At 42.7% G+C, this 27,005-nt stretch overlaps 1 protein-coding gene and 1 long non-coding RNA gene across 4 annotated transcripts in view; one reads left to right on the forward strand and one right to left on the reverse strand.

Moving 5' to 3' along the window:
* CASR (calcium sensing receptor) overlaps positions 1–19,645 on the forward strand; it is an 88,956-nt gene extending 69,311 nt beyond the window's left edge. For all 3 annotated transcript variants that reach the window (XM_061404361.1, XM_061404512.1, XM_061404434.1), the window contains exons 5-7: positions 8,626–8,856; positions 14,310–14,433; positions 16,654–19,645. In XM_061404361.1, the coding sequence (XP_061260345.1) occupies positions 8,626–8,856; positions 14,310–14,433; positions 16,654–18,176 (1,878 nt within the window). In that variant the 3' untranslated portion in view covers positions 18,177–19,645. The remainder of the gene's footprint in view (positions 1–8,625; positions 8,857–14,309; positions 14,434–16,653) is intronic.
* LOC133240339 (uncharacterized) overlaps positions 1–27,005 on the reverse strand; it is a 213,518-nt gene that overhangs the window by 182,408 nt on the left and 4,105 nt on the right. The window lies entirely within an intron of this gene.

Below are 27,005 nucleotides of genomic sequence, written 5' to 3' on the forward strand. Positions count from 1 at the left end.
TTTTTTTTCTTTTTCTTCCAACCCAAGGATTGAACCTATATCTCCTGTGTCTCCTGCATTGCAGGCAGATTCTTTACCTGCTAAGCCATCAGGGAAGCCCTCTTTCTCATATTTCTCCCCAGATAAAATAATTTAGAAGCATATTACACAGAATTATAATCTCAAGTAAAATTTGTATTTCGTTTTTTAATGGAACTATTAGTTCCTTCTTTTAAAATTCTCAAAAAAAAAAAAAAAGTGTGTCTGTGTGGGGATTCCCCAACAGTTCGGTGGTTAGGACTCCACACTTTCACTGCTGAGGGCTAGGGTTCAATCCTTGGTCAGAGAACTAAAATCCCACAAGCTGCATGGCTTGGCCAAAAAGAAAATAAAAATTAAAAAATAAAATAAAATTCTAAAAGAAGAGTGTTTTCTCTGGGGGAAATATCTAAATTATTTTTTAACTTATGTTGCCTTTTTGTGGGTCAGTGATTATCACTTTAAAGATTCCCTATCATTGCGTTTAAGGGTGAAATGGTTTCCATCTCTGCCTCTGCTGATACAAAAGCTCTTGATATGATCCAGAAAATCAGGTGCTTGAGTACCTAACTTGCAAGTCAATATACCAGAAGAAATATTAAAGATGCCTAAAGAGATGACTTGAAGACATGACTTAATAAACTGATAATTGATTATTAATGGACAAGGTGCAAGTTTTGACTACAAAAATGCAACACTTATGTTATCTTACTTATATACCTGCTATGAGGATGAAACACTACAGTACTGTGCAAGTCAGGATATCTGAAGTGAGGAGAAAGTAAATGATATCTGAATGCACCTTTAAGGATGGATAAGATGTAGGGAGGGCTTCCCTGGTGGCTCAGATGGTAAAGAATACGCCTGCAATGCAGAAGACCCTGGTTTGATCCCTGGGTTGGGAAGATCCCCTGGAGGAGGGCATGGCAACCCACTCAAGTATTCTTGCCTGGAGAATCCGCATGGACAGCGGTGGAGCCTGGCAGGCTACCATCCATAGCGTCGCAAAGAGTCAGACATGACTGAGCGACTAAGCACAGCACAGTACGATGTATGGAAAGGATCTATTCCTTGAAGGAAATGTCAAATGCAAAGGCAAATATAACAACACAGATGAATAACAAAAACATCATGAAAAAAATCCATATTGAAAAAAAGAGAGTACAAACTGTTTGTGCAATTTATATGATATTCTATCTCTAATGATAGAAAAAAAACAAATCAGCAGTGACCCAGGGCTGCAAATGGGGTGAAGGTTGACTTGAAAGGAACATCAGGAAAGCCTTCTGGGGTGACAGTAGTGGTAGTTACACAGGCATACATATTCACCAAGACTCAGAACTCTACACTTAAAATGGGTGCATTTTATCCTACGTAAACTATATGTCAATAAAGCTGATTAAATAGGGGAAACAACAGAAAGTCTCCAAGGGAGGGCAGGTCATGCACGGAGATTTGAATGCCGTTCAGTTTGGAACACTTCCAGTTACTGCCTCTTATGTCGCCACCAGCATTATACATGTCTCTACTATCCCATTTTAAAACATGTCAATCTTCTCAACCTAAATTTCACATTAGTCACACTGTTGTAGCTAGAGATAGACAACCTAATAGCTAGGCGATTTAATCTGACTCCTATACCTCTATAGGTGAGGAGGGCATGGCAGCCTACTCCAGTAATCTTGCCTGGAGAATTCCAAGGACAGAGGAGCCTGGTGAGCTACAGTCCACGGTGTCACAAAGAGTCAGACACAACTGAGCGACTTAGCACAGCACACAGCACCCTTACATAGGTAGTATATATTGTAATGTCAGAGAGTTCGGACTCTAGCACCAGACTGCTGCTGCTGCTAAGTCACTTCAGTCATGTCCGACTCTGTGTGACCCCATAGACGGCAGCCCACCAGGCTCCTCTGTCCCTGGGATTCTCCAGGTAAGAATACTGGAGTGGGTTGCCACTTCTTTCTCCAATGCAGGCATGCATGCTAAGTCACTTCAGTCGTGTCTGATTCTGTGCAAGCACCAGACTAACTGGATTTAAATCCCACTTGCTACCCAACAGCTTCATGGCCTCGAGTAGTCACTTAATGTGCCTGTGCCTCATTTTCCTCACCTGAGAAATAGAAGCCTCTATCTGAAACTTACGAGTTTGTTATGAGATGACATTAGTCAATATGCATGCAGTGCTTAAGACACTGCCTATGCATAATGAACTACTTTTTAATATATTTGGCCTTTTTATTAAAAAAGAAAGGATCATGCATTATGTAATTACTGTGAATTACTTTATTGCAGCCAAGTGAATAATTCTGGCACTCACTATATTAAGAGACTTCCGTCCTGCATTTTAGGTGTTGATTGATCCCTTCATCATTCTTATATGGAACAGCTGTGGTCTGGGACTTACCCTTCTCTTCTGGCAACTCCCAGCTTTCACTCCAACATTATTACACTATGGTGATTCCAACTTTCTTTTTCCTCAAGAAAGTGGTAGGGGTTTTATAGTCAGTTTACTCCATTTTTTAACGGTTACTGAGAATTAAATTTGCCTATAACCAAGAACATAACATGCAAAATATAATATTTAACTGCAATTTTCTAAAAAGACCACAGAAGAGGAGTGTGGTAGGCTACAGTCCATGGGGTCGAAAAGAATTGGACACGACTGAGCGACTTCACTTTCACTTTCAGAAGGTTTGTTTATCTTTTTAAATCAGAAACAAGAACTTAGGTTACATTTATACCTCAAAAGGAGAAATTGTGTTGGCCCTTAATCCCACAGTATAATTTTAAATATTTTGCTTTTTAATATATAGTTTTAAGTTCCAACCGTAAAAGTCTTATTAAAAAAAACCTAATTTTTATGGTCCTCCTGCCTATTTACTCTTTAATATCACATTGGCCTTATTTTTCTCATCTATCCTCAGGTCAGTGAAAACCTCATTTGGGGAACCATTTGACAAACCCAGCAGTATTGATTTAATATCTATTCTATTATGCTGGGGTCAGGAAGATTCCTTGGAGTAGGAAATGGCGACCCCCTCTAGTATCCTTGCCTGGAAAATTCCATGGACAAAGGAAGCTGGCAGGCTATAGACCATGGAGTTGCAAAGAGCTGGACACAACTTAGCAACCAAACAACAACAACAACAAAATAAATTTCCAGCCACAAAGGTCCCAGGGTGCTTTCTTTTCTGGATAAGATGTTTGCACTAAGTCTTACCTCTGCCCATCTTTATCTCTTGTCCCGTCTGAGGCTAGAGTTACCAGCTCTCATTAGTAAACTCTCAGCACCAAGTATCCTGGAGGTCATCTTGGTATGACGGTCTCTACCTGCTGCTGAATGTCAGCTCCACCAGCGAAGTCATATTTGTATATTTTAAATCTCTTTCCTTCTTTCTTTTTTGAAACAGCTTTTATTGAGATATAATTCATACACCATACAATTCACCTATTAAAATGTACAAGTCAGCAGTTTTTAGTATATTCACTGAGTTGTGCAGACATAACTGCAATCAATTTTAGAACATTTCACTGTATCAAAAAGAAATCTCATTTTCCATTTCCTTTGTATAACTGAATCACTTTGCCGTACACGTTAAACTATCACAATGCTGTTAATCAACTATACTCTGATATAAAGTAAAAAGTTAAAAAAAAAATAAACCTCACACCTTTTGGGGAAGGCAATGGCAGCCCACTCCAGTACTCTTGCCTGGAAAATCCCATGGACAGAGAAGCCTGGTAGACTGCAGCCCATGGGGTCGCTAGGAGTCGGACACGATTGAGCGACTTCACTTTTCACTTTTCACTTTCATGCATTGGAGCAGGAAATGGCAACCCACTCCAGTGTTCTTGCCTGGAGAATCCCAGGGATGGGGGAGCCTGGTGGGCTGCCCTCTCTGGGGTCGCACAGAGTCGGACACGACTGAAGCGACTTAGCAGCAGCAGCGTACCTTTTAGCTATCACTCCCTCTCACCTCATTCCCCCCGTTCTTAAATTACCACAAATTCACTTTCTGTATCTGTATATTTGGACATTTCTGGACATTCATATAAGTGAAGTCACAAAATATGTGGTCTTTTGCAACTGGCTTCTTTCACTTAGCATGTTTTCGAGATTCATCCATGTTGTAGCATCTATCAGTACTTTATTTTTATGGCTGAATAGTATCTGCTTGTATTTTATTTACCCATTCATCTAATTGATCGGCATTAGGCTGTTTCCACTTTTTAGTTATTATGAATGTTGCTGTTATGAACATTCATGTATGGTTATTGTGTAGAATTATGTTTTCATTTTTATTGGGTATATACATAAGAGTGGAATTGCTGGGTTGTATGGAAACTCTATGCTTAACTTTTTGAGAAAGTGCCAGACTATTTTCAAAAGTAGCCGCTTCGTTTTACATCCCCACCAGTAGTGTATGGAAGATTCTAATTTCTCTTCATTCATATCAACACTTGTTATTACCTGATCCTATGCCTCTTGATATGAAATCTAGTCTCTTTGCCTTGACTGCTCTTTGCCTGTCAACTTTATTTCCTCTTGTTCTCTAACACTTAGACAGATTTTGAGAAGTTGGTCTCTTCACTGCCCCCATAATACTTTGTTTGCCCATGTTGTGCCCACTGTCTTTAACACCTTCCTTTCCTTTGTCCTTTACCACCCCAAATTTCTCCATGCCTCAAGCCTGCATTAAGCCCCTTTTAATGTCCATCTCCCCTGAATTCCTCTGTGCTCAGAGTTGATTCCCATAAGTTAGGCGTTAACTGTATTTTATCTTGCACTGTTGGCTCTATCATCCAATATGTCTTATATCTTATCACTCTAATCCATATGCAAACTCCTTGAGGACTTTATTACTACATCCTGTACTGCTGCTGCTGAAGCTGCTAAGTCGCTTCAGTCATGTCCAACTCTGTGCAACCCCAGAGAGGGCAGCCCACCAGGCTCCCCCATCCCTGGGATTCTCCAGGCAAGAACACTGGAGTGGGTTGCCATTTCCCTCTCCAATGCATGAAAGTGAAAAGTGAAAGGAAAGTCACTCAGTCATGTCCGACTCTTAGCGACCCCATGGACTGCAGCCCACCAGTCTCCTCCGTCCATGGGATTTTCCAGGCAAGAGTACTGGAGTAGGGTGCCATTGCCTTCTCCGACATCCTGTACTACCACAGCCCAATTCAAATCATATAGTAGATATTCTATAAATATTTGTTTGTTGATTGATTCTAACAGTATAAAAATATAACCTTGAATTTACAATGGGTTTTTAATTGACATATAACTTAGTTTTTAATATTGGGAGCACAGAGTCTTAGCCATTGGACCACCAGCAAAGCCCCTACAGTGAGTTTTTTAATCAAAATTTTTTAAATGATTTTGATTGGTTCCCTTTTCTTTTAAGGTAGGATATGCTAGAAATCACTAGCCTATGCCAACAACAATACAGAATAATTATAGACAGTGATGATCTTTGAGTCACTTTTCTGTCCAGTCTGATTAACGTGGAAGATGACCATTTAATTGTGAAATGATCTTATTCCAGTTCCCCTTCCAATTCACCCACTGTTGCCCAGAGAGTTTCTTGCAGAGAAGCTGTAGACTGAGAAAAGTAGAGGAGGAGCTAATTGTCTGGAAAATAAGAACCAAGGAATTGAAACTTGCATAGGCAAAAGAAAATGTATGCTAAGTAATCTATCTTTACTGTTGCATATGCCTTTTAAAGTATTCTTCAAACAAGAATGATGTTTTTAAAAAATATATTTAATGAGGAAATATTTCTGACAAATACTTGCCATCCATGCTGCCAACAATTCATACTGGTGTCTAGAGGGTGTAGCAGAAAAGCACAAGTTTAAATCACAGCTGGAGAACTTTCTAGCTTATGACTTCAATGAGTTTCTTGACCTCTCCATGCCTCAGTTTCCTCATCTATAAAATGAAGATATTAATAGTCCCTATCCATAGATGTGTTATGAGGGTCAGATGAGATGATGTGTGCAAAGCATTAGTACAATGCCTGGCAGAAAGGAAGTGTAAATAAGAAGTAGTCCCCTCTCTCGTCACTCTTCTTACCTTTTATGCAGATCAGGGCAAAGACAGAGTTAGCATGACATGTGGAAAGGATATGACAAGGATAAAACGTTTGCACTGACAGGTAGTGGTAGATACATGGGACCAAAGTATGAAAGGCTTTGGAAGGTACCTAGAGAAGTTTGAAGCACTTTTCGTCTAAACCATGGACGATCCCCACTAGGAAGTAGGAGAGGCATAGTTATAGAATGGAGAAGGGTGGGCTGGTCATGTCAGAAAAGTTCCAGAGTAGGTGGGAAGAATGAGGTTCTGAGTGCTGCATGAGGGGTCAGTCTTATAGAGCAGAAGGAATGCATGTTCCTCGGAGAGAAGGAGATGTGTCAGGACATCTGGGTAGAAACAAAAGGATGTACCCTCACTGTGTACAAGTCATCCTGAGAGCAAGGGGGCCAAGGGAGGAGAGTTGAGGATATCTAATACAGGAAAGGAGCATGTCTGTGGCACCACCTCTCTGAGGACTACTTTAAGGGCTCAGTAAAAATGAAGGGAAAATGAAGATTGGTGATCATTGAGGAAGGTTTGGGAGAACATCCTTAGTAGGATTCATTCTCCATCTTTTATTTATTTATTTATTTTTTGAGGATAACTCAGCAGCTCTGGTTGCAGAGCAAATGAACCAGGCAGTAAGGAGTGAGGGATCCCCATCCCCCACAAGCCTGGGACAAAAATCAGAGCAGCCAACTTCCACCAGGGCAGCAATGAGAGCACTAAAGGGGTCACCACACAGACAGCAGGTGACTGAGGCGCCCAGGTGCTGTGTCTCTATGCACATGTGGCCAGCCACATTCTCGGTCCCCACACTCACCCCAGGGCTGTTTATGAGCAGGTTCAGGCGGCTCCTTTTCTTTATTTAATTTTCCTTACAATAGATGTTGGCTTTAAAATACAGTCAAATACAGATATAAATTGTTTTTTTAAAAAAGCTGTATCATCTCTAGAGTGGAGTAGAAGACGAAAGCTGCCCTTCCTTCGTCACACACGTGGATAATAGGGCCCAGATTTTCTTGGTGTCAGATTGGATGCTGGTTTTTCAGGTACCTTAAAAGTTATGCTAAATGGGAGAGGTACTTCTAAATGTATTCCTAGGGCCACCACAGCATAGAACAGAGAGAAGTTCAAACTAGAACTTGGAGATTCCTGCAGTCTCTAGGGCCCAGCCCTCTCATCCTGCTGGTGAGGAAACGCACTCAGAGCCAGAGAGTGAGAAAGCCCTGTAGTCACGAGGCACAGTGTAAGTGAGCACCCCTACTCTCCCGTCTGGACTGTGTGTATGTATCACTCTCTCTCGGTGCCTCAGTGACCTCCTGGCCCTGGGCAGTTCCCACATGAAAGATAAGCTGCTGAGTGCCCACTGCTTCCTCTTGACCCAAGTCAGGGGTGCACAAGAAGCAGAGGCAGGAGCCTAACGATGCAGTGGAGCAGAGCCAATACAAGTGCAGGCTTGGCAGCACTTCTTAGCTGTGTACTCGGGCCTAGCTACTTCCTGTTTCCTCGGTTTCTCCATCAGTAAAATGGGAGTGTATGCATGCTCAGTCGTGTCTGACTCATTGCAACCCTATGGACTGTAGCCCTCCCCGCCACCCCCCAGGCTCCTCTGTCCCTGGGATTTCCCAGGCAAGAATACTGGCATGGGTTGCCATTTCCTCCTCCAGGGGATATTCCCCACCCAGGGATTGAACCACTGTCTCCTGCTTTGCAGGCAGATTCTTTACCACTGAGCCACTGGGGAAGTCCCAAAATGAGGGTTAATAGTACTATTTGTTGTGAAGATTAGATAACAAATATAAAGCATTCAGCATTGTGCCTCAAAGGTAATAAAATGACTAGTAAGGTTTGGTGATTATTATCATTAATTTTTTGTACAAGGGCTTTGTGACTCATAACACCCCATAACTGGCCATGATTATAGCAGTGATGGCCAAAGCTCCACTCATAGCCTTCTTTCCTTCTTCCTTCCACCCTTCTCTCTGTGAACTTTGGCAGCAGGACACTTCCACAGAAGCAGTAGCTTAGAGAAAGATGGTGCAGAGTGTAAGAGTACTTACTCTTTCCAAAGCCCATCTCAGAAGACACCAGGGATGGCTCTGGCTTACAACCCTTTCCCTCCTGGGCACCAACAGATGATGCTGCACCTGTAAAAGCCTTGATTTGGCCAGTTCCATGGCAAGATGTATTCCTTTTCCTTTTCTGACTTCAAGAAAATGTTTCCTACCCCAGTTGTTGGGTTGACCAAAAAATTCATTGGGGTTTTTCCGTCACATCTTATGAAAAACCCAAACAACTTTTTGGACCATCTGACACAATTCGCATACCAAATAAAGCTCATGGCTTACCAAGGCTGCCACTAACACATCTAAGTACCTTAGTATAAATTACAAAAAGGTGCCTCTTCCTCAAGTCATGTCCCTTGCACTTTGTAAACAAGATAGCTTACTGTCCTTGTGCAACCTACATAACCGTATGTGGCAGCCCTGTGGCTTGTGTTAAGAGTATTCATCTCTGTTCTTTAGGTCCTGAAACACCTGCGGCACCTAAATTTTACCAGCAATATGGGGGAGCAAGTAACTTTTGATGAATGTGGAGACCTGGCAGGGAACTATTCCATCATCAACTGGCACCTCTCCCCAGAGGACGGCTCCATAGTGTTTAAGGAAGTTGGATATTACAATGTCTATGCCAAGAAAGGAGAGAGACTCTTCATCAATGATGAAAAAATTCTGTGGAGTGGATTCTCAAGGGAGGTATGTGCTGTCCATCAGGATGCTAGATGCCTCCACCACGGGAAGAAACTGTGCTGGGCTTTGGGAGGGCCTTGGGTTTTGCCACTGGAGTTGCAGAATCACGAGTCCACTTCCATCAATTCACTAACTGCGTTGTCAGGATTCCCTGTGAAATCCATGAGTGTTTAGAGTCCTAAAGAGAATTTTCAGAACCAGAGCCCCATGCTTATTGTATTGAAACAATTTTATTCTTTACAAATCTGACTCCATGGCTAATAATAGTTTCTTTGGCTAAAACTTTCCCCAACCAGAGCAAAATATTTAAGCAAACACAAGCATCACTCAAGACAGGGCATGGACAATTCATACAGAGGTAGCTCCCTGTTACCCAAAATAGCTTAGGACTGGCCTATAAATCAAAAGGACAATTTATTCTCCTTCTATCGGAAACCTGTAGCAAATAGGAGGATGCTTGTGACTGTGATCACGGCCTCCTTCCATGAGGTATCACTTCATCTACAAGCCTGATTAATAACCAGAGGCACATTACTCCCAGTGAATATGCACTTAAGGAAAAGATACGTGATAGGCTGAAATAATAACCATTCTACAATAATTGTGTCCTAGAATACAGTATATTCTAAGGACCCAGATCCTCTGTAGGAACAAACCCTGGACTGGGCATCCTCTCTAACTCTTCCAAAAAGCCTGGATGAGAACTGCTACATTTCTCTTTGCATTTGCCTTTCTATTATTGGAGTAGGAAATGGCAGCCTACTCCAGTATTCTTGCCTGGAAAATCCCATGGACAGAGGAGGCTGGTGAGCTACAGTCTATGGGGTCACAAAGATTCAGACACAACTGAGGGACTAACACTTTCTATTATCACTTTTGGGTATCTTGGACCACTTTTTATGACATGACCAAAAATTCAACTTCATCTTTTTACCAAATGCTTCATAGGTTGATGGGTTTCTGATGAGATACTACAATTTCACTGTTTCTCAATTTAAAGGATAAGTTACCTATAAGAAGTTCTCCTATAGATAGCAAATCTCATCCACAGTATGCAAGTCTTTATAGTTTCTATCTCAGAGAATGAATTCTCAATTATAAATATGTCATGACCCTTTTTCAAATAGAGCTTTGGGGATTCCAGAGGGTATGTTCCTCTGTCCATTAAATATACTCTTGTCTAAATTATCACAAGTATCAATTGACTACAGTCTAAATTGATCAGCTGTGTTATTTATTATCTGTCCCCTGCTGTTGTTGACTCATCCAGGTTATCTTTTACCTCCATTGATGCACACAGTTGTCTCTAATTGGTGTAGATTGAACCATTGTTATTTTGTTATTTTGAGGTTTTTGCCACTCACACCCTAACAGAAGCCAAGAAGGAAAGCTACTAAACTCATTTTAAAAGGCTAATATAATCTTAATATCAAAAACAGGCAATAACAGTACAAGAAAAAGCAATTATAGGCCTGAGCCAGTGGTCACATCCTAAATAAAATGTCAACAAAGTTGGACCAGCAGTGTATGAAATACATATCGTGATCCAGTAGAATTTGCAGTGAATTTACAAGCACATAATAATAGCAAACATTACAGTGTTCATCAGATCAGATCAGTCGCTCAGTCGTGTCCGACTCTTTGCAACCCCATGAATCGCAGCACGCCAGGCCTCCCTGTCCATTACCAACTCCTGGAGTTCACTCAGACTCATGTCCATCCAGTCAGTGATGCCATCCAGCCATCTCATCCTCTGTCGTCCCCTTCTCCTCTTGCCCCCAATCCCTCCCAGCATCAGAGTCTTTTCCAATATGTCAACTCTTCGCATGAGGTGGCCAAAGTACTAGAGTTTCAGCTTTAGTATCATTCCTTCCAAAGAAATCCCAGGGCTGATCTCCTTCAGAATGGACTGGTTGGACCTCCTTGCAGTCCAAGGGACTCTCAAGAGTCTTCTCCAACACCACAGTTCAAAAGCATCAATTCTTCAGCGCTCAGCCTTCTTCACAGTCCAACTCTCACATCCATACATGACCACAGGAAAAACCATAGCCTTGACCAGACGGACCTTTGTTGGCAAAGTAATATCTCTGCTTTTGAATATGCTATCTAGGTTGGTCATTACTTTCCTTCCAAGGAGTAAGCATCTTTTAATTTCATGGCTGCAGTCACCATCTGTAGTGATTTTGGAGCCCCAAAAATAAAGTCTGACACTGTTTCCACTGTTTCCCCATCTATTTCCCATGAAGTGATGGGACCGGATGCCATGATCTTCGTTTTCTGAATGTTGAGCTTTAAGCCAACTTTTTCGCTCTCCACTTTCACTTTCATCAAGAGGCTTTTTAGTTCCTCTTCACTTTCTGCCATAAGGGTGGTGTCATCTGCATATCTGAGGTTATTAATATTTCTCCTGGCAATCTTGATTCCAGCTTGTGCTTCTTCCAGCCCAGCGTTTCTCATGATGTACTCTGAATATAAGTTAAATAAACAGGGTGACAATATACAGCCTTGATGTACTCCTTTTCCTATTTGGAACCAGTCTGTTGTTCCATGTCCAGTTCTAACTGTTGCTTCCTGACCTGCATACAAATTTCTCAAGAGACAGATCAGGTGGTCTGGTATTCCCATCTCTTTCAGAATTTTCCACAGTTTATTGTGATCCACACAGTCAAAGGCTTTGGCATAGTCAGTAAAGCAGAAATAGATGTTTTTTTGGTACTCTCTTGCTTTTTCCATGATCCAGAGGATGTTGGCAATTTGATCTCTGGTTCCTCTGCCTTTTCTAAAACCAGCTTGAACATCAGGAAGTTCACGGTTCACAGTGTTCATAGATGTAGCTTATCCTTTCCTTCCTTCAAACCAGGGCCCTGAGAGTCTCAGTGATCATCAGATCTGGTATTGCCACTTCTATTCCTCTTTCATTAGAAAATATTGCTGATCATCTGTTCAAGTGTTTTAAAACTCCTTGTCAAGCCAGTTATTTCTTTTTTGCTGGAAACAATGATAATTATTTTACTGCTTTCCATATGTTTAACTTTGTAAGATGTCTCCAGTTTAAGCAAGTAGTGGGAAGGGGGATAGTCTTCTTAAAGAGATGTTTTGAAAATAGTATGAACCCTACCATGTATCAAGGGTTATTCAAAGCTTTGTAACTGGGGCTACAAAAATGAAGACTTGCTCCCTAATTCAAGAAAGTTATGCTTTTTGCGTTCTTATGATATATTTACTGTCTCTGATACACATAGACTGTTAGGTAGTAAAGACCTAATAAGTACTCAGTTACCTGGCATGATCAAAGATTGAGATGGAAGCAGGATTTCTGAATGGTGAAGCAATGGTAGATTGGGCAAAATCGTCAAAAACAATCATTTAAGAAGCTAGAAATCAACCAATAGCATACATCGAAAGGTGAAGTTTTTTTTTTTTTTTTTAAGAAAAACTAATGAAACTCAGCTAACAGTGGCAGTCTGTGGCATTTTAGCCCTGGGGCTGCTCTCCAATTATTTCTAATGTGGACAAGCATGTTATCTGCATTATTATTAAAAATAACATTATTAGCCCTTTCCAATATGTTTGCCCATATTTTTCTTGTTCCACTAACTAGGAACTCTGGTGTAATATATAATAATAGTGGTGATACTGAGCACCCTTATTTTACTTTTTTTTAATTTAAGTTTATTTATTTTAATTGGAGGCTAATTACTTTACAATATCGTATTGGTTTTGCCATACATCAACATGAATCCGCCACAGGTGTACGGTGTGGAGAGTCCTTAAAAAACTGGAAATAGAACTGCCTTATGACCCAGCAATCCCACTGCTGGGCATACACACCCTTATTTATTTTAAATTAAATAATATTGTGTCATATGGATTGATGTGTATGCTAACAATTTGGAGATGTTTTTTCAAGGTAAAGATATTTCTTCCTACTTTAGGTTTTTTTCTAATTTTTAAAAAGTTTATTTATTTTGTAATTGAAGGATCATTGCTTTACAGAATTTTGTTTTCTGTCAAACATCATTAAGTTTTTTATCACTAGTTTGTGTTGCTGCTGCTTCTGCTGCTGCTGCTGTCTCTTCAGTCGTGTCCGACTCTTCTCGACCCCATAGATGGCAGCCCACTAGGCTCCTCTGTCCCTGGGATTCTCCAGGCAATGACACTAGAGTGGGTTGCCATTGCCTTCTCCAGTTTGTGTTAAATGTCATCAAATATTTTTTCATCCATTGATGATCATGTTTACCTGTGTTAATTTATTATTACAGTGAGTGACACAGAATTTCTAATATTAAACTTGCTTACATTCCTGGCAGAAACTCACCATGATCATGGTGTATTTTGTTTTTCATGCTCTTTATTTTAGTACTTTCATCTGTTTTCAAGTAGTAGAAAGTAGTTGTATTCTTTCCAGATCCTTTCAGAGTCCTTACCCTTTGCATGTATCTCCAGGATCTCTATACATTTTTATTTCCAATAACTTCTATACATTTTTACTTCCAATAATCAGAACTTCATATTCTTTTTCAGAGACTGCCTGCAGGCTAATGGAACCCATTTTGCCTACAGGCTCAGAGAGGCAAAGGAGAACCTCAGAAGAGCCTAGGAATTTACATTTCCCTTCTGCTCTGAGTGCTGTGGAAGTGTGAAAGGTCTAGCCCTTTTCTTCAGGTCAGGACAGCGTTGGGGCCTAACCTACAATCCAGAGCTCCCCCGGGGGATCAGGCAGAAGTCAGAGGGACTTTGCTCAGGATCATAGCCTTGCTTATTCTCCTCCCTCCTATGTCCTACTTCCTCCATGCTCTTCCTGATTCCCTTGGGAGAACTTTCCTTATAAATCACTTGGACACAAATCCTCAACTCAGCTCTACTTCTGAAGACAACCTAATAAGTGAGATGGGCCTTTATACTGTCCTTGTCTTGTTTTAGAATCAAGGTTATTATACTGGGCTTACAAGAATTAGTTGGAAGGTGCTCCTTTAAGAATATATATATTTTCCTGATCTTTGCTAGAATTTGTGTAATATAAGATTGCTCTGTTCCTTGGAAGTTTAGTATTACTTGCTTGTGGTGAACAAGGATGATGGTCATCTCAGATATGACTATGTGGTGGGGAGGAAGTAAGTGGAAAGAGGAGTATATTATTCTGGGACTTGTAGAGGATGGAAGGGAAGGCTATTTATGGAGGATTTTGTTACTGTGTAGACTCACAACAATTAATCTTCCTCGAATTCCACTGAGATGTGTTTGCCTGTGTGTGTGTGTGTGCATGCACTTTCCCATAGGTATTTGTCCCCTTCAGAGATAATAGGAACACAGGCCGCTGGCCCTTCCTCCGCCTGGATTGGGCCTGAGCCTGCCACACTGGTGCTAGTGCCCAGCTCCTCCCTCTGACACGTTGTCAGAGGAGCTGGAAGACTGATCCCACAGCTGCAGCCCCTCTCTGTTGTGATCTCCGCCCTCAGGTGCCTTTCTCCAACTGCAGCCGAGACTGTCTGGCAGGGACCAGGAAAGGAATCATTGAGGGGGAGCCCACCTGCTGCTTTGAGTGTGTGGAATGTCCTGATGGGGAGTACAGCGACGAGACAGGTAAAGGAGCAACCCCTGGTGGGCATGCAGGGCTCCCTTCACTGTGGGGCCCTGGGCTCAGCAAAGTCCCTGAAAGGGCTGGGCTGAGATGGTGCTTAGCACGGTTTCTCATTTAACAAGGTGCAATCTGAGCATCACACTGTGCTGCACACTGAGGGGGATAGAATCAGAATATTAGGTATCTCTGTAATACCGTAAAAGTTTACAAACACATCTGTTGCACATCTTTCTCTTACTTTGATGCTGTTGCTACTGCTAATTCACTTCAGTCGTGTCCGACTCTGTGTGACCCCATAGACATCAGCCCACGAGGCTCGCCCATCCCTGGGATTCTCCAGGCAAGAACACTGGAGTGGGTTGCCATTTCCTTCTCCAATGCAGGAAAGTGAGAAGTGAGAGTGAAGTTGCTCAGTCGCGTCCGACTCTTAGCGACCCCATGGACTGCAGCCCACCAGGCTCCTTCATCCATGGGATTTTCCAGGCAAGAGTACTGGAGTGGGGTGCCATTGCCTCCTCCATCTTACTTCGATACTGCACTCCAATGTTGTTTTTCTTTCTTAGAGCTCAGTGATCCTGAATAGACAAAGTTGTGTCTGTTCCCTGATTAAGGCAGCAGCAGTGCTAGACAGCATATCAGGGAATCACCATCTAAAATGAGTAAGAGACTGGATGACAGCAGCAAGAAGATGCTGTAGGCAACACAATATAACATCAAATTCAAAGCTGGGCTAATAGAGCTAAACAACAGAATGAGCTCTTAGGAACCAGAGATGTGTGTTCCAGGCTTCAGAGTTAATAGGTCAAGATAGATTGTCTACAGAGTACCTGGCACTGGACTTACTACCTTATTTATATTTCTCCTATGCCTCAGTTTCTTCATCTATAAAGTAAGAATAATAATAAACCTATCTTACAGAGTTTGGGGGATTAAATTAGATAAAACTGGTAAAACACATGATAAGTTATAGAGAAATATTTGATTGGCATATTGGAAGCACTCTATAAATACTAAATATAATTTTTTCTCATTATTATTAACTCATTGCATCCTCACTACCATGATGGAGTTATTATTGCTTCCATTTCACCGATGAGGAAACTGAGGCTCAGAATGGTTAAGGAGCCTGACCAAAGTCACACAGCTAATAAATGGCAGGGCCAGAATTCCCATCCAGACCACTGACTGCAAAGTCCGTGCTCCTTTCACCCCCCAAAACTGCACACTGACTGAGACACAGCACAGGCTTAATAAATATTTGTTGGTCAAATGAGTCTGCAGCCACCCTCACTAGAAAGCCACTGATGTGGAGTGAAGAAGGCACAGGTCAGAATTGTTGAGCACTTTGCCATGATCTAAGAGGCTGCTCTGGTGTGTCTATAAAGCCCATCCTTATGTCCAAAATAAGTCAGACTGAGTGTGAATCACTGTGAAAATTGGTGGACAGTGCCAGACCCCCAGTGTGCAGGGCAGCCACCTGTCTGGCAAGACTGATCATTCTGTGCTTGCTGAATGATGGTTTGTACATCAGCAAGTAGTGTTAAAGGAAGCAAGTAGCCCTCCTAGAGTTTGGAATTGACATGTACACACGGCTATATATAAAATGGATGACCAACAACAATCTACTGTGCAACACAGGGAAGTCAGTTCAATATTATGTCACAACCTAAATGGAAAAACAATTTGAAAAAAGAATAGATACACGTATGTGTATAAACTGAATCACTTCGCTATACACTCAAAACTATCACAACATTGTTAATCGACTATATTGCAACATAAAATTTAAAAATTTTTCAAAAAGTATCCCCCATATATACAAACTGGAGGAGGGCATGGCAACCCACTCCAGTTTTCTTGTCTGGAGAATCCCATGGATAGATGAGCCTGGTGGGCTACAGTCCATAGGGTGGAAAAGAGCTGGACACAACTGAAGGGACCTGAGCACAATACATATGACTGAACACATAGCACATATGACTGACCACGGCACACGTGACTGAGTACAGCACAAAAGAAAAAAATAATAGAACCATCAAAGAAACATGAAATTAAGTTTATTATTAAGCATAAGTCAGGGTTCAGTACATTATCTGATAATGTAAAAATCACAATTATTTCATCAATAAAGCAAATTTAAAGTTCCCTCATCACCACATTCAAACTCACAAATTTCAGTCTCTGCCACGCAGTACTAACCCCTTCACTGCGACACTTTACAGATGCAAGTGCCTGTGATAAGTGCCCTGATGACTTCTGGTCCAATGAGAATCACACTTCCTGCATCGCCAAGGAGATCGAGTTTCTGTCCTGGACCGAGCCCTTCGGGATCGCACTCACGCTCTTTGCTGTGCTGGGCATTTTCCTCACAGCCTTTGTGCTGGGCGTCTTCATCAAGTTCCGCAACACGCCCATCGTCAAGGCCACCAACCGGGAGCTCTCCTATCTCCTCCTCTTCTCCCTGCTCTGCTGCTTCTCCAGCTCCCTGTTCTTCATCGGGGAGCCCCAGGACTGGACGTGCCGCCTGCGCCAGCCGGCCTTTGGCATCAGCTTCGTGCTCTGCATCTCGTGCATCCTGGTGAAAACCAATCGGGTCCTCCTGGTGTTTGAGGCCAAGATTCCCACCAGCTTCCACCGGAAGTGGTGGGGGCTCAACCTGCAGTTCCTGCTGGTCTTCCTCTGCACCTTCATGCAGATTGTCATCTGTGCCATTTGGCTCAATACAGCGCCCCCCTCGAGCTACCGCAACCACGAGCTGGAGGACGAGATCATCTTCATCACCTGCCACGAGGGCTCGCTCATGGCGCTGGGCTTCCTGATCGGCTACACCTGCTTGCTGGCCGCCATCTGCTTCTTCTTCGCCTTCAAGTCCCGGAAGCTGCCAGAGAACTTCAATGAAGCCAAGTTCATCACCTTCAGCATGCTCATCTTCTTCATCGTCTGGATCTCTTTCATCCCCGCCTACGCCAGCACTTACGGCAAGTTCGTCTCTGCCGTGGAGGTGATCGCCATCCTGGCGGCCAGCTTTGGCTTGCTGGCCTGCATCTTCTTCAACAAGGTCTACATCATCCTCTTCAAGCCTTCCCGGAACACCATCGAGGAGGTGCGCTGCAGCACCGCGGCACACGCCTTCAAGGTGGCCGCCCGAGCCACGCTGCGCCGCAGCAACGTCTCCCGCCAGCGGTCCAGCAGCCTAGGGGGCTCCACGGGATCCACCCCCTCCTCCTCCATCAGCAGCAAGAGCAACAGCGAGGACCCGTTCCCGCAGCAGCAGCCGAAGAGGCAGAAGCAGCCGCAGCCGCTGGCCCTGAGCCCGCACAACGCGCAGCAGCCACAGCCGCGGCCACCCTCGACCCCACAGCCGCAGCCACAGTCGCAGCAGCCGCCCCGATGCAAGCAGAAGGTCATCTTCGGCAGCGGCACCGTCACCTTCTCGCTGAGCTTTGACGAGCCTCAGAAGAGCGCCGTGGCTCACAGGAATTCCACGCACCAGACCTCCCTGGAGGCCCAGAAAAACAATGACGCCCTGACCAAACACCAGGCGTTGCTCCCGCTGCAGTGCGGAGAGACGGACTCAGAATTGACCTCCCAGGAGACAGGCCTGCAGGGCCCTGTGGGTGAGGACCACCAACTAGAGATGGAGGACCCCGAAGAGATGTCCCCGGCACTTGTAGTGTCTAATTCCCGGAGCTTTGTCATCAGTGGCGGAGGCAGCACTGTTACGGAAAACATGCTGCGTTCTTAAAAGGGAAGGAGAAAGCCAGTTCAGGGGGAATCCAGGCAGTTTCCCCGGGATGACCTTCTCCACAGGGATGAGGAACTGCCCCCCCCCCTTCCTCCAGGAAGGAGGGATAAGACCCACCAAATGCTTGGAACTTAGTTGCACTGCTATAAACGACAGTGAATGAAATAATGTCCCCCTTAAAATTAAAAAGAGGGGAGCGGTGTGCTTCTGTGGTTAGGTTTATCAGAGTGCTGAGATCCCTATAGTCAGGTTCGCCTTTCCTATCCCTGCTTCCATTCTCCTCTTCTGTTCTATCCCATCCAACAGTCCGGAGATAAAACCATGGCTTTAAGATACCCACCTATTCCCCCTAGGGTCTTATTTGTTGTTTTTGTTGCTGTTGTTTTGGTTTGATTTTTGTTTTTAATGTTGAAACGTCTGCCCTGAACTTTGCAGACAGCCTGGCCCAAAAACAAACCTGTGCAGAGTGACAGGACCTCCTATGGGCACCACTAGAGTTGAGTGCGAAAGACAGAATGTCGCCAGCGCTGCCCAACACCTTGACAGTGGGAAGAACTTGAAATGTCCAGAGCTGTAAGATGAATGTGTCCCCTCCTATTTATGAAAACTGTTAAATATGTGGTTTCCTACTTGCTGCTGCTGTCACGTGACGTGGAGAAGGTTAGCATCCATCCTCCAGCAGTATGTCTGATCTTGTCCAGAGTGTGATGGTGATGCCACGTTTAGATTCCAATATCTCAGGAATCACCTCAGCCTGCATGAATCCAATGAGCTGTATCTGTAATTAATATTGTCATATGTAGCTTTATCCTTAAGAAAATGTGTTTGTTTTAATAGTCCATGGAAAATATAAGCTGGAAAAAATGTCCCAGTCTGGTTGATATAAGGCAGTATTATTGAGTCCCATTTTCTTTGCCCGCCCCACCACCCACACCCCAATGAGCTAAGCCCTAAATGAACCCTTTCAGGGCCCAGGGATCCAGAAGCTCCCTCTTTCTCCACCCCAAACGCTTCCTGAAGTCAGATCCATGCCTTTCCCTGTGAAGAATAAGCTCCCAGTCTCTGACCTCCTACCAGTTTCTGGGGTAAGAACACGTGGTTCCAAGAGAGCTCTCATGGGATATTACTCTTGGCACCCCCCCAATGCCATACTTAGGTTCCCTCCAGCAGTGGGATCTGCCCATGGGTAGTTACAAGATTGAACGTTGAATGGCATACTGCTGAACAGTCAGTTCTGGAGCTAGAGAGGCCTGGGGTCAAGTGCTGGGTTTGTCACTCACAAGTTGGGTGACCACAGGCAGGGAACCTTGACCTCACTCAGCCCCAGCTTCTTTGTGTCTAAAATGGAGGTAATAATCATCCTTTTCCCGCAGAGCTCTTATGTGGGTTAAATGAGATAAATGTATGTAAAGTATTTTAGCATGGTACCTAGCCCATAGTAAGCACGCAATAAATATTAGTTAATATTATTACTGATATTGTAATTTCTTTCACTTGTTTAAAATAGAAAACAACACATTTATTTAACCATTCACTTTAACAACAAACCCACTGATCACACTAACTTTCTCCATAATAAGCCCAAGAACTCTACGGCCCAGTCCAAGGGGTCCTGAACACCATAGCTCATGGTGAAGCCGAACATCAGTCCCCTAAGGGACCCATGCTCCCCCCACCTCTGTGGTGTCAGAACCAAGATGTCCAACACCAAGGGAAGACCATCCCAGTCTGGCAGCTGACTCTCAGATCTCTCTAAATGCTGCTTTTAAGCCAGTCAAACCTGTGTGACACCACAAAGTCTACAGTTCTTGATGACTTCCTGACCATTTTCTTCCAAAAGGGCCACCTTTCCTTGATTTTTAAAATGAAAATGAATTGTGGAAGGGACTTCCCTGGTAGGCCAATGGTAAATATTCCATGCTGCCAATGCAGCAGACACAGGTTCCATCCCTGGTCAGGTACTAAGATCCCACATGCCACACGACGAGGCCAAAAGATTCAAAAAATTAAAGTTGAAAGTTAAAAAAAAAATGACCTGTGGAAATTACAATTGTCAATCTGGATGAAAAGACACTAGAGGGTGTCATGTAGGAGACACAGAGAAGGTCTCACACAGGAGGACCTGCGGCATCTGCTTCCCCAAACCAGACCCAGCCTGCCACTCCCACCCTGATCACACCTCTGAGCAAGGCCCAGAGCAGAATGAAGACTTACATTTAACATTTTACTTGGACTTTTTTTTAAAAAAGGCTGAACATTTGATGGCCTTGGTTTTAATTTTTCTATTTGGTTGTTTTAAATACAAGCTTTTATCTTATTTTTATTTTGCTGGTCCAAGCAGCCAAGTGGAAACAGCTACTTTGCAATGCAAAATGCCACACACTCATCCTTCCCAAGTTTGCTTTGACAAGTGGCTCACCCTCAAGGCTGAGCTGGAGGAAGAGGTTTCCCAGGGAAAACACACCATTCACGGTGAGCTCCAGGTCACCGAGTGCTTGCAAATAAAGTGGCCTCCCCCCAGGCTCTTGTCAGAAAGGGAGGCTGACCGTCACTGTCCTCTGTCCTTCGTAGCAGGCACGGCTCTCACACACAGTCAGGGTCTCAGTTATGAATCTGCATTATGTTTCTGTCACATCCCAGTTTCCTTCTCAAATTCCCGTTCAGCCTAACAACAGAAACTTCATTTTAGTCAAACTGGGGTTTTCTCTCGAATTTCAGAATTTTCTGAATCAATTTAGATTTTTAGGGGTCTGTTCAGAGGTTTCTCCCTTCCCCTTTCCAGGAAGGTTTCTATAGTGTGAGGAGGTAGGGTTCCCCAAACATCCACAGCTCCTGTTGACATCTGAGAACATTTTTTTCTTTTATCTTTTTTAGATGTGGACCATTTTTAAAGTCTTTATTGAATTTGTTACAACAGTGCTTCCGTTTTATGGTCTGAGTTTTTGCCCTCGAGGCATGTGGGATCTTAGCTCTCTGACCAGGGATTGCGCCTGTACCCGTTGCATTGGAACGTGAAGTCTTAACCACTGGACCACCAGGGAAGTCCCTCTGAAAACATTCTTATCTAGCCCTCAAGTAATTGTTATGCCTCCATTCTGACATCCTCTGAGGCTTCTGTGTCCCCAGGGCATAGAATCCACAGGGATTTTCATGGCTGCATCACCTTGTCCCAACCACGAGGCCCCTCCCAGGCCTGCCAGATCTCTCATGAGAAAGCCCTGGGGCCTGGGAATTACCAGGCAGGTCTCAGGCTCTTCTCTCCTTGCCCTCCACTGCCAAAGAAATTCCTAATTCCTCCACAGGGTTGTTTGGCAAAAAGTAACTTAATACCTGCCAAGCACTCAGCACTCACGACACAGGGATCCAGACACTGGAACCTTCATTGCAGCTGGAGGAACCAAAGTTCTCTGCCACTGTGCTTGGCCCCATTCACATCACCTTTCCAAGATTCCCATCAGTCACATGCAGAACTCTTCCACAGGAAGTTTGGGAAAGTGGCCTTTGCTCTCCAGCCTCTGGAGTACAGGACGGCGTGCTAGAGGAAGGTGGGTGATGCATGAGCCAGTCTGCAGTATCCACTGCCCACAAACAAAGCATTTTTTAAGATCAAACACAAAATGAAAAACACACCCTGCTGAGAAAAAATAAGCAAAATTTGATTCCCTTTCATCTTAACAGCTGTGGTAAATCAGAAAGATACTGTGAAGACAGAACTGTAGATGGCATTTTGCCATGAAAGAGAGGCTGCTAACAGATAAAAGAGAGAGCAAGCAGGGGCAAGAACTCGGGGGTGGGACTGCAGAGGGGTGGGAGGGCGGGAATTTGATTATAAACTCATTAGCACTGTTGGACTTTTTAAATGATACGCAAAAGTTTGTGTGTCTGGGTTTGTTTAATAGCCTGGATACATAATACACAATTGTTTAACAGTGATTACGTCTGGGTGTTAGAATTATGAATGACTTATTTCCTTAATATTTTTCTGGATTTTTTCTAGGAACATGACTTACAGTAAAGGAAAAAAATCTGCTTCTTAGATTATCAAATGTGATCATATTACAGTCATATTTTTTGTTTGCACTTTTTTTTACTTTTTATTTATAAATCATTTCAAGCTTATATAAATTTTGCAAAAATAAGCAGTCCAAAAGACATCTGTACCCCTTCTACCTAGATTCATTTATTATTAACATTTTACCTCATTTGTTGTCAGCATTGTGGTCGTTTAACAAAACATGATGCACTCTGAAGTATTTTGGGGTGAGATCATAGGATGCCTGGAGTTTGCTTTAAAAACCACAATGGGGGAGAAAACAAGTATGTAGGGAGAAAGATAAGAAAGAACACCAGAAAGTCAATGGCTGTTAAAGCTTCAGTTTTCTACTCCTATTTTTTTGTGTGTTTCTAAATTTCCATAATAAAAAATTAAATTTAAAAAACAGCCAAAGTATAAAAAAGAATCCACCAGTCAAAAAAAAAAAAATCACACCAAAGATTTCAATAACTTGAGTGGCCCTATTCATCACAGTTTCTTGACTGGTGGATTCTTTTTTATCCTTTGGCTGTTTTTTATCACAAGAGAAGCTAGTACATCAAACACACAAACAAAAGGAACCTGAAAGTCTACCAAGCAACTAAAAATTTAGTTGAAAAACAAACCAAAAAAAATTTAATGTAAGACCTTTACAATGAGCTTCAAAAAGTAACTCTTTGGAGCATATCAGAAAGGCCTTCTTGGAGCTTGATGAAACACAAGTCTTCCTGGATCTTGAAGTGATCTATTATGATCTTATCCTTAGTTGAACCAACTGTGGGCTGCTCAAGTTTTCTCAATTATCCTCAGGCAGTTGGTTTAACAGATCCCTCTTAACTTTTGTGCCAGTAAATTTTCTTTTATGAATATACTCCCAGGGAAATAAGCCAACAGGCAGCAAAATTAATTAGTACCTATGTGTTCTGGATACATGACCTCTATGCCCCTGGTCATGTGCAGGGAGGCCTGCAACCAGGGGAGCACAGACGCACTGCAGATGCAGACAGGAAAGCGTCCAGACACCCATCACCTGGGGGACGGCAGAGGAAATTACACTATGATCCCATTGCAGAAGAGCCCACCCACACACATCAGATATGACAGCATGTGCATGAGGTCAAAGCAGTAATCAAACTTAGAAATAACAGTAAGGAAGAGAGCAGGACATAGAATCATATGTCCACACAGAATAACATGGAGTAAGTTTCACTGGAGAGAAGGGTATACAGGGAAGGAAAATAATTTATTGTTTGCTTCTTTCTTTTGTAAAGTTACACAACTTCATTGAAATGAGAGAGGCAGGTAGAGAAAACAGGAACAAACACACCCTTACCTGAAGTACTTTAGCTATGATTTAAGCACTAGTAAAGCCAAGGTACAATGGAGTGTGTGCTTAAATGTCACTTCAGTCGTGTCCGACTCTTCACGACCCTACGGACTATAGCCTGCCAGGCTCCTCTGTCCATGGGATTCTCCAAGCAAGAATACTGAAGTGGGTTGTCATTTCCTCCTCCAGGGGATCTTCCCAACCCAGGGATTGAACCCGCATCTCTTATGTCTTCTGCATTGGCAGGCGAATTCTTTAGCACTAGCACCATCTGGGGAGCCCCAAAACTTCCAATGCAGAACAAACAGATATTTAAGGTTGCAGTGGGACGCATGCGAGTAACTGTTGAATCTTTGTCTAGCCACTTCTTGTCATAGGCAGAATAATGGCCCCCAATTTTATCTGGGACCTAACCCTCGGAACCTGTGAATGTGTTACGTTACATGGCAAGGGAGAATTCAGTTGCATATGCAATTAAAATTGTTAATCAGCTGATCTTGATATAGGGAGAGTTCTGGATTATTCAAGTGGGCCCAATGTAATTACAAGAGTGCTTATAAATGGAAGAGAGAAGCAAGAAAGTTAGGCTCAGAGGCAGAAATTTGAAAATGCTGTGCTGTGCTTAAGTTGCTTCAGTTGTATCCAACTCTTTGTGACCCCATGGACCGTAGCTTGCCAGGCTCCTCTGTCCATGAGATAATTCAGGCAAGAATACTGGAGTGGGTTGCCATTTCCTTCTCCAGGGGATCTTCCCAACCCAGGGATGGAACCACATCTCCTATGTCTCCTGAATTGGCTGGCGGGTTCTTTACCACCAGCACCACCTGGGAAGCTCTTGAAAATGCTACTATATATAAAATAAATAAGCTATAAGGATTCATTGTTCAGTACAGGGAATAAAGACATTATTTTATAATAACTTTAAATGGAGTATAAACTTTAAAGGTACTGAGTCACTATGTTGTACACCTAAAACTAACACAATATTGTAAATAAACTATATGCTCCAATTTTTTTAAACTATATATAATTTTTTTAAAGAGAGATTCGAAGATGTTCTGCTGCTGGTTTTGAAGATGGAGGAAGAGACCACAAGTCAATGAATGTAGGTGGCTGCTAGTAAGCCAGAAGCAGCAGGAAGAGGTTTTCCCCTAGGGTCTCCAGAAAAGGGATACAGCCCTGTCAACACCTTTCTGGACTCCTGACATCCAGAATTAGAAAACAACAAATTTGTGATGTTTGAAGCCACTGCACTTGGAGTAACTTACTGCAGTAGCAGGAGGAAACTGTTACACTTATTTTACTACCGTGTCAGTGGCGAGTGGGCTTTTAGTGACAATCTGCTTTTAGAATTAAATGAAAAGTAAGACAAGGAAAAGTAAGACAAATTTTCTTGTCCTTTTGAAAAGTCAGTATCATTTGTAAAGGGCTTTCTAGATTATAAATTTCTAAAAAGAAACCAAAAGTAAGTGTGTGAAATTCGAATTTGAATGAAATTTGGGAAATGAGAATATGAACTGGTTATTAGATGAAAGTAAGGAAGTATTGTTAATTTTCTTAGGGGTGATAATATAGGTAAGAAAATGTTCTTATTTTTAGGGGATGCTGGCTGAACTGTTTAAGGGTAAATAAGCACAGTGTTTGCAACTACTTTTAAATGTTTCTTAAAAATACAGATATTACATCATGAGAGACACTGGGCTGGAAGAAGTACAAGCTAGAATCAAGATTGCCAGGAGAAATATTAATAACCTCAGATATACAGATGACACCACCCTTATGGCAGAAAGTGAAGAGGAACTAAAAAGCCTCTTGATGAAAGTGAAAGAGGAGAGTGAAAAAGTTGGCTTAAAGCTCAACACTCAGAAAACTAAGATCATGGCATCTGGTCCCATCATTTCATGGCAAATAGATGGGGAAACAGTGGAAACAGTGTCAGACTTTATCTTTTTGGGCTCCAAAATCACTGTAAATGGTGACTGCAGCCATGAAATTAAAAGATGCTTACTCCTTGGAAGGAAAGTTATGACCAACCTAGATAGCATATTCAAAAGCAGAGACATTACTTTGCCAACAAAGGTCCATCTAGTCAAGGCTATGGTTTTTCCTGTGGTCATGTATGGATGTGAGAGTTGGACTGTGAAGAAAGCTGAGCACTGAAGAATTGATGTTTTGAACTGTGGTGTTGGAGAAGACTCTTGAGAGTCCCTTGGACTGCAAGGAGATCCAACCAGTCCATTCTGAAGGAGATCAGCCCTGGGATTTCTTTGGAAGGAATGATGTTAAGCTGAAACTCCAGTACTTTGGCCACTTCATGCGAAGAGTTGACTCATTGGAAAAAACTCTGATGCTGGGAGGGATTGGGGGCAGGAGGAAAATTGGACAACAGAGGATGAGATGGCTGGATGGCATCACCGACTCGATGGACGTGAGTTTGAGTGAACTCCGGGAGTTGGTGATGGACAGGGAGGCCTGGCATGCTGTGATTCATGGGGTCGCAAAGAGTCGGACACGACTGAGTGACTGAATTGAACTGAACTGAAAAATACAGATATATACTGAAATGCTCACCAAAATAATAATAATTGCTTGATCTGAGTGGTGATGTGGGGTGTTTATTGCACTATTTTTCTGAGTGTGTAGAAATTTTCCAATAAATGTAAGGCATTTTTTTGATGAATTTATTTATTTTTGGCTGGACTGGGTTTTCATTGCTGCACGCAGGCTTTCTCTAGCTGCAGGGAGCAGGGGCTACACTCTCATTGTTTCAGTGCACGGGTTTCTCATTGTGGTGGCTTCTCTTGTTGCAGAGCAGAGGCTCTGGGCATGTGAGCTTAGTAATTGCAATCCACAGGCTTAGTTGCACCTCAGTATGTGGCCTCTTCCTAGACCAGGGATCAAACCCATGTCCCCTGCATTGGCAGGCGGATTCTTTATCACTGGACCACCAGGAAAGCCCAATAATTTATTTTTTTAAACTTTATAAATGTTTGTTGAGCTATTGCACAGAAACTTTACATTTTAGCTGAAAATGCTCTCTATGCATAGAACTTTCTTTCAAAAATTAATTGTAGCAATTCAGATTTGTGGTTAGAATGTGGCAAGATAAGTATCATCATATGTAAAATAGTTTAAATGAGTTTCCAGTTAGAAAGCTGATGGGAAAAAAACTGATGTCATCCTATGAATCAGTGGAAAGTTACTGCTGTCTAATTGAAGAAAGTAACCTGGTGGAATGGGGATTTTGGTCTCAGCAGGTCAGAGATTTTCATTTCTTGATTTTGTCAATAGAAGGAATAAAAGTGAAACTTTGAAAATAAGAAATGGAAATTATGGACAAGAAAGTGGGCACAAAAATTGTTCCTGGAGGCCCCACATCCAGAACCAGAACCACTCTGGAACCAGTAGCAGAAGGAAATTGCAAGAAACATGTGTTACCCAGTTTTCTACGGATAGATAGGAAAAACAA

The sequence above is a fragment of the Bos javanicus genome, chromosome 1 (genome assembly GCF_032452875.1).
Source record: "Bos javanicus breed banteng chromosome 1, ARS-OSU_banteng_1.0, whole genome shotgun sequence".
NCBI classification, from domain to species: domain Eukaryota; kingdom Metazoa; phylum Chordata; class Mammalia; order Artiodactyla; family Bovidae; genus Bos; species Bos javanicus.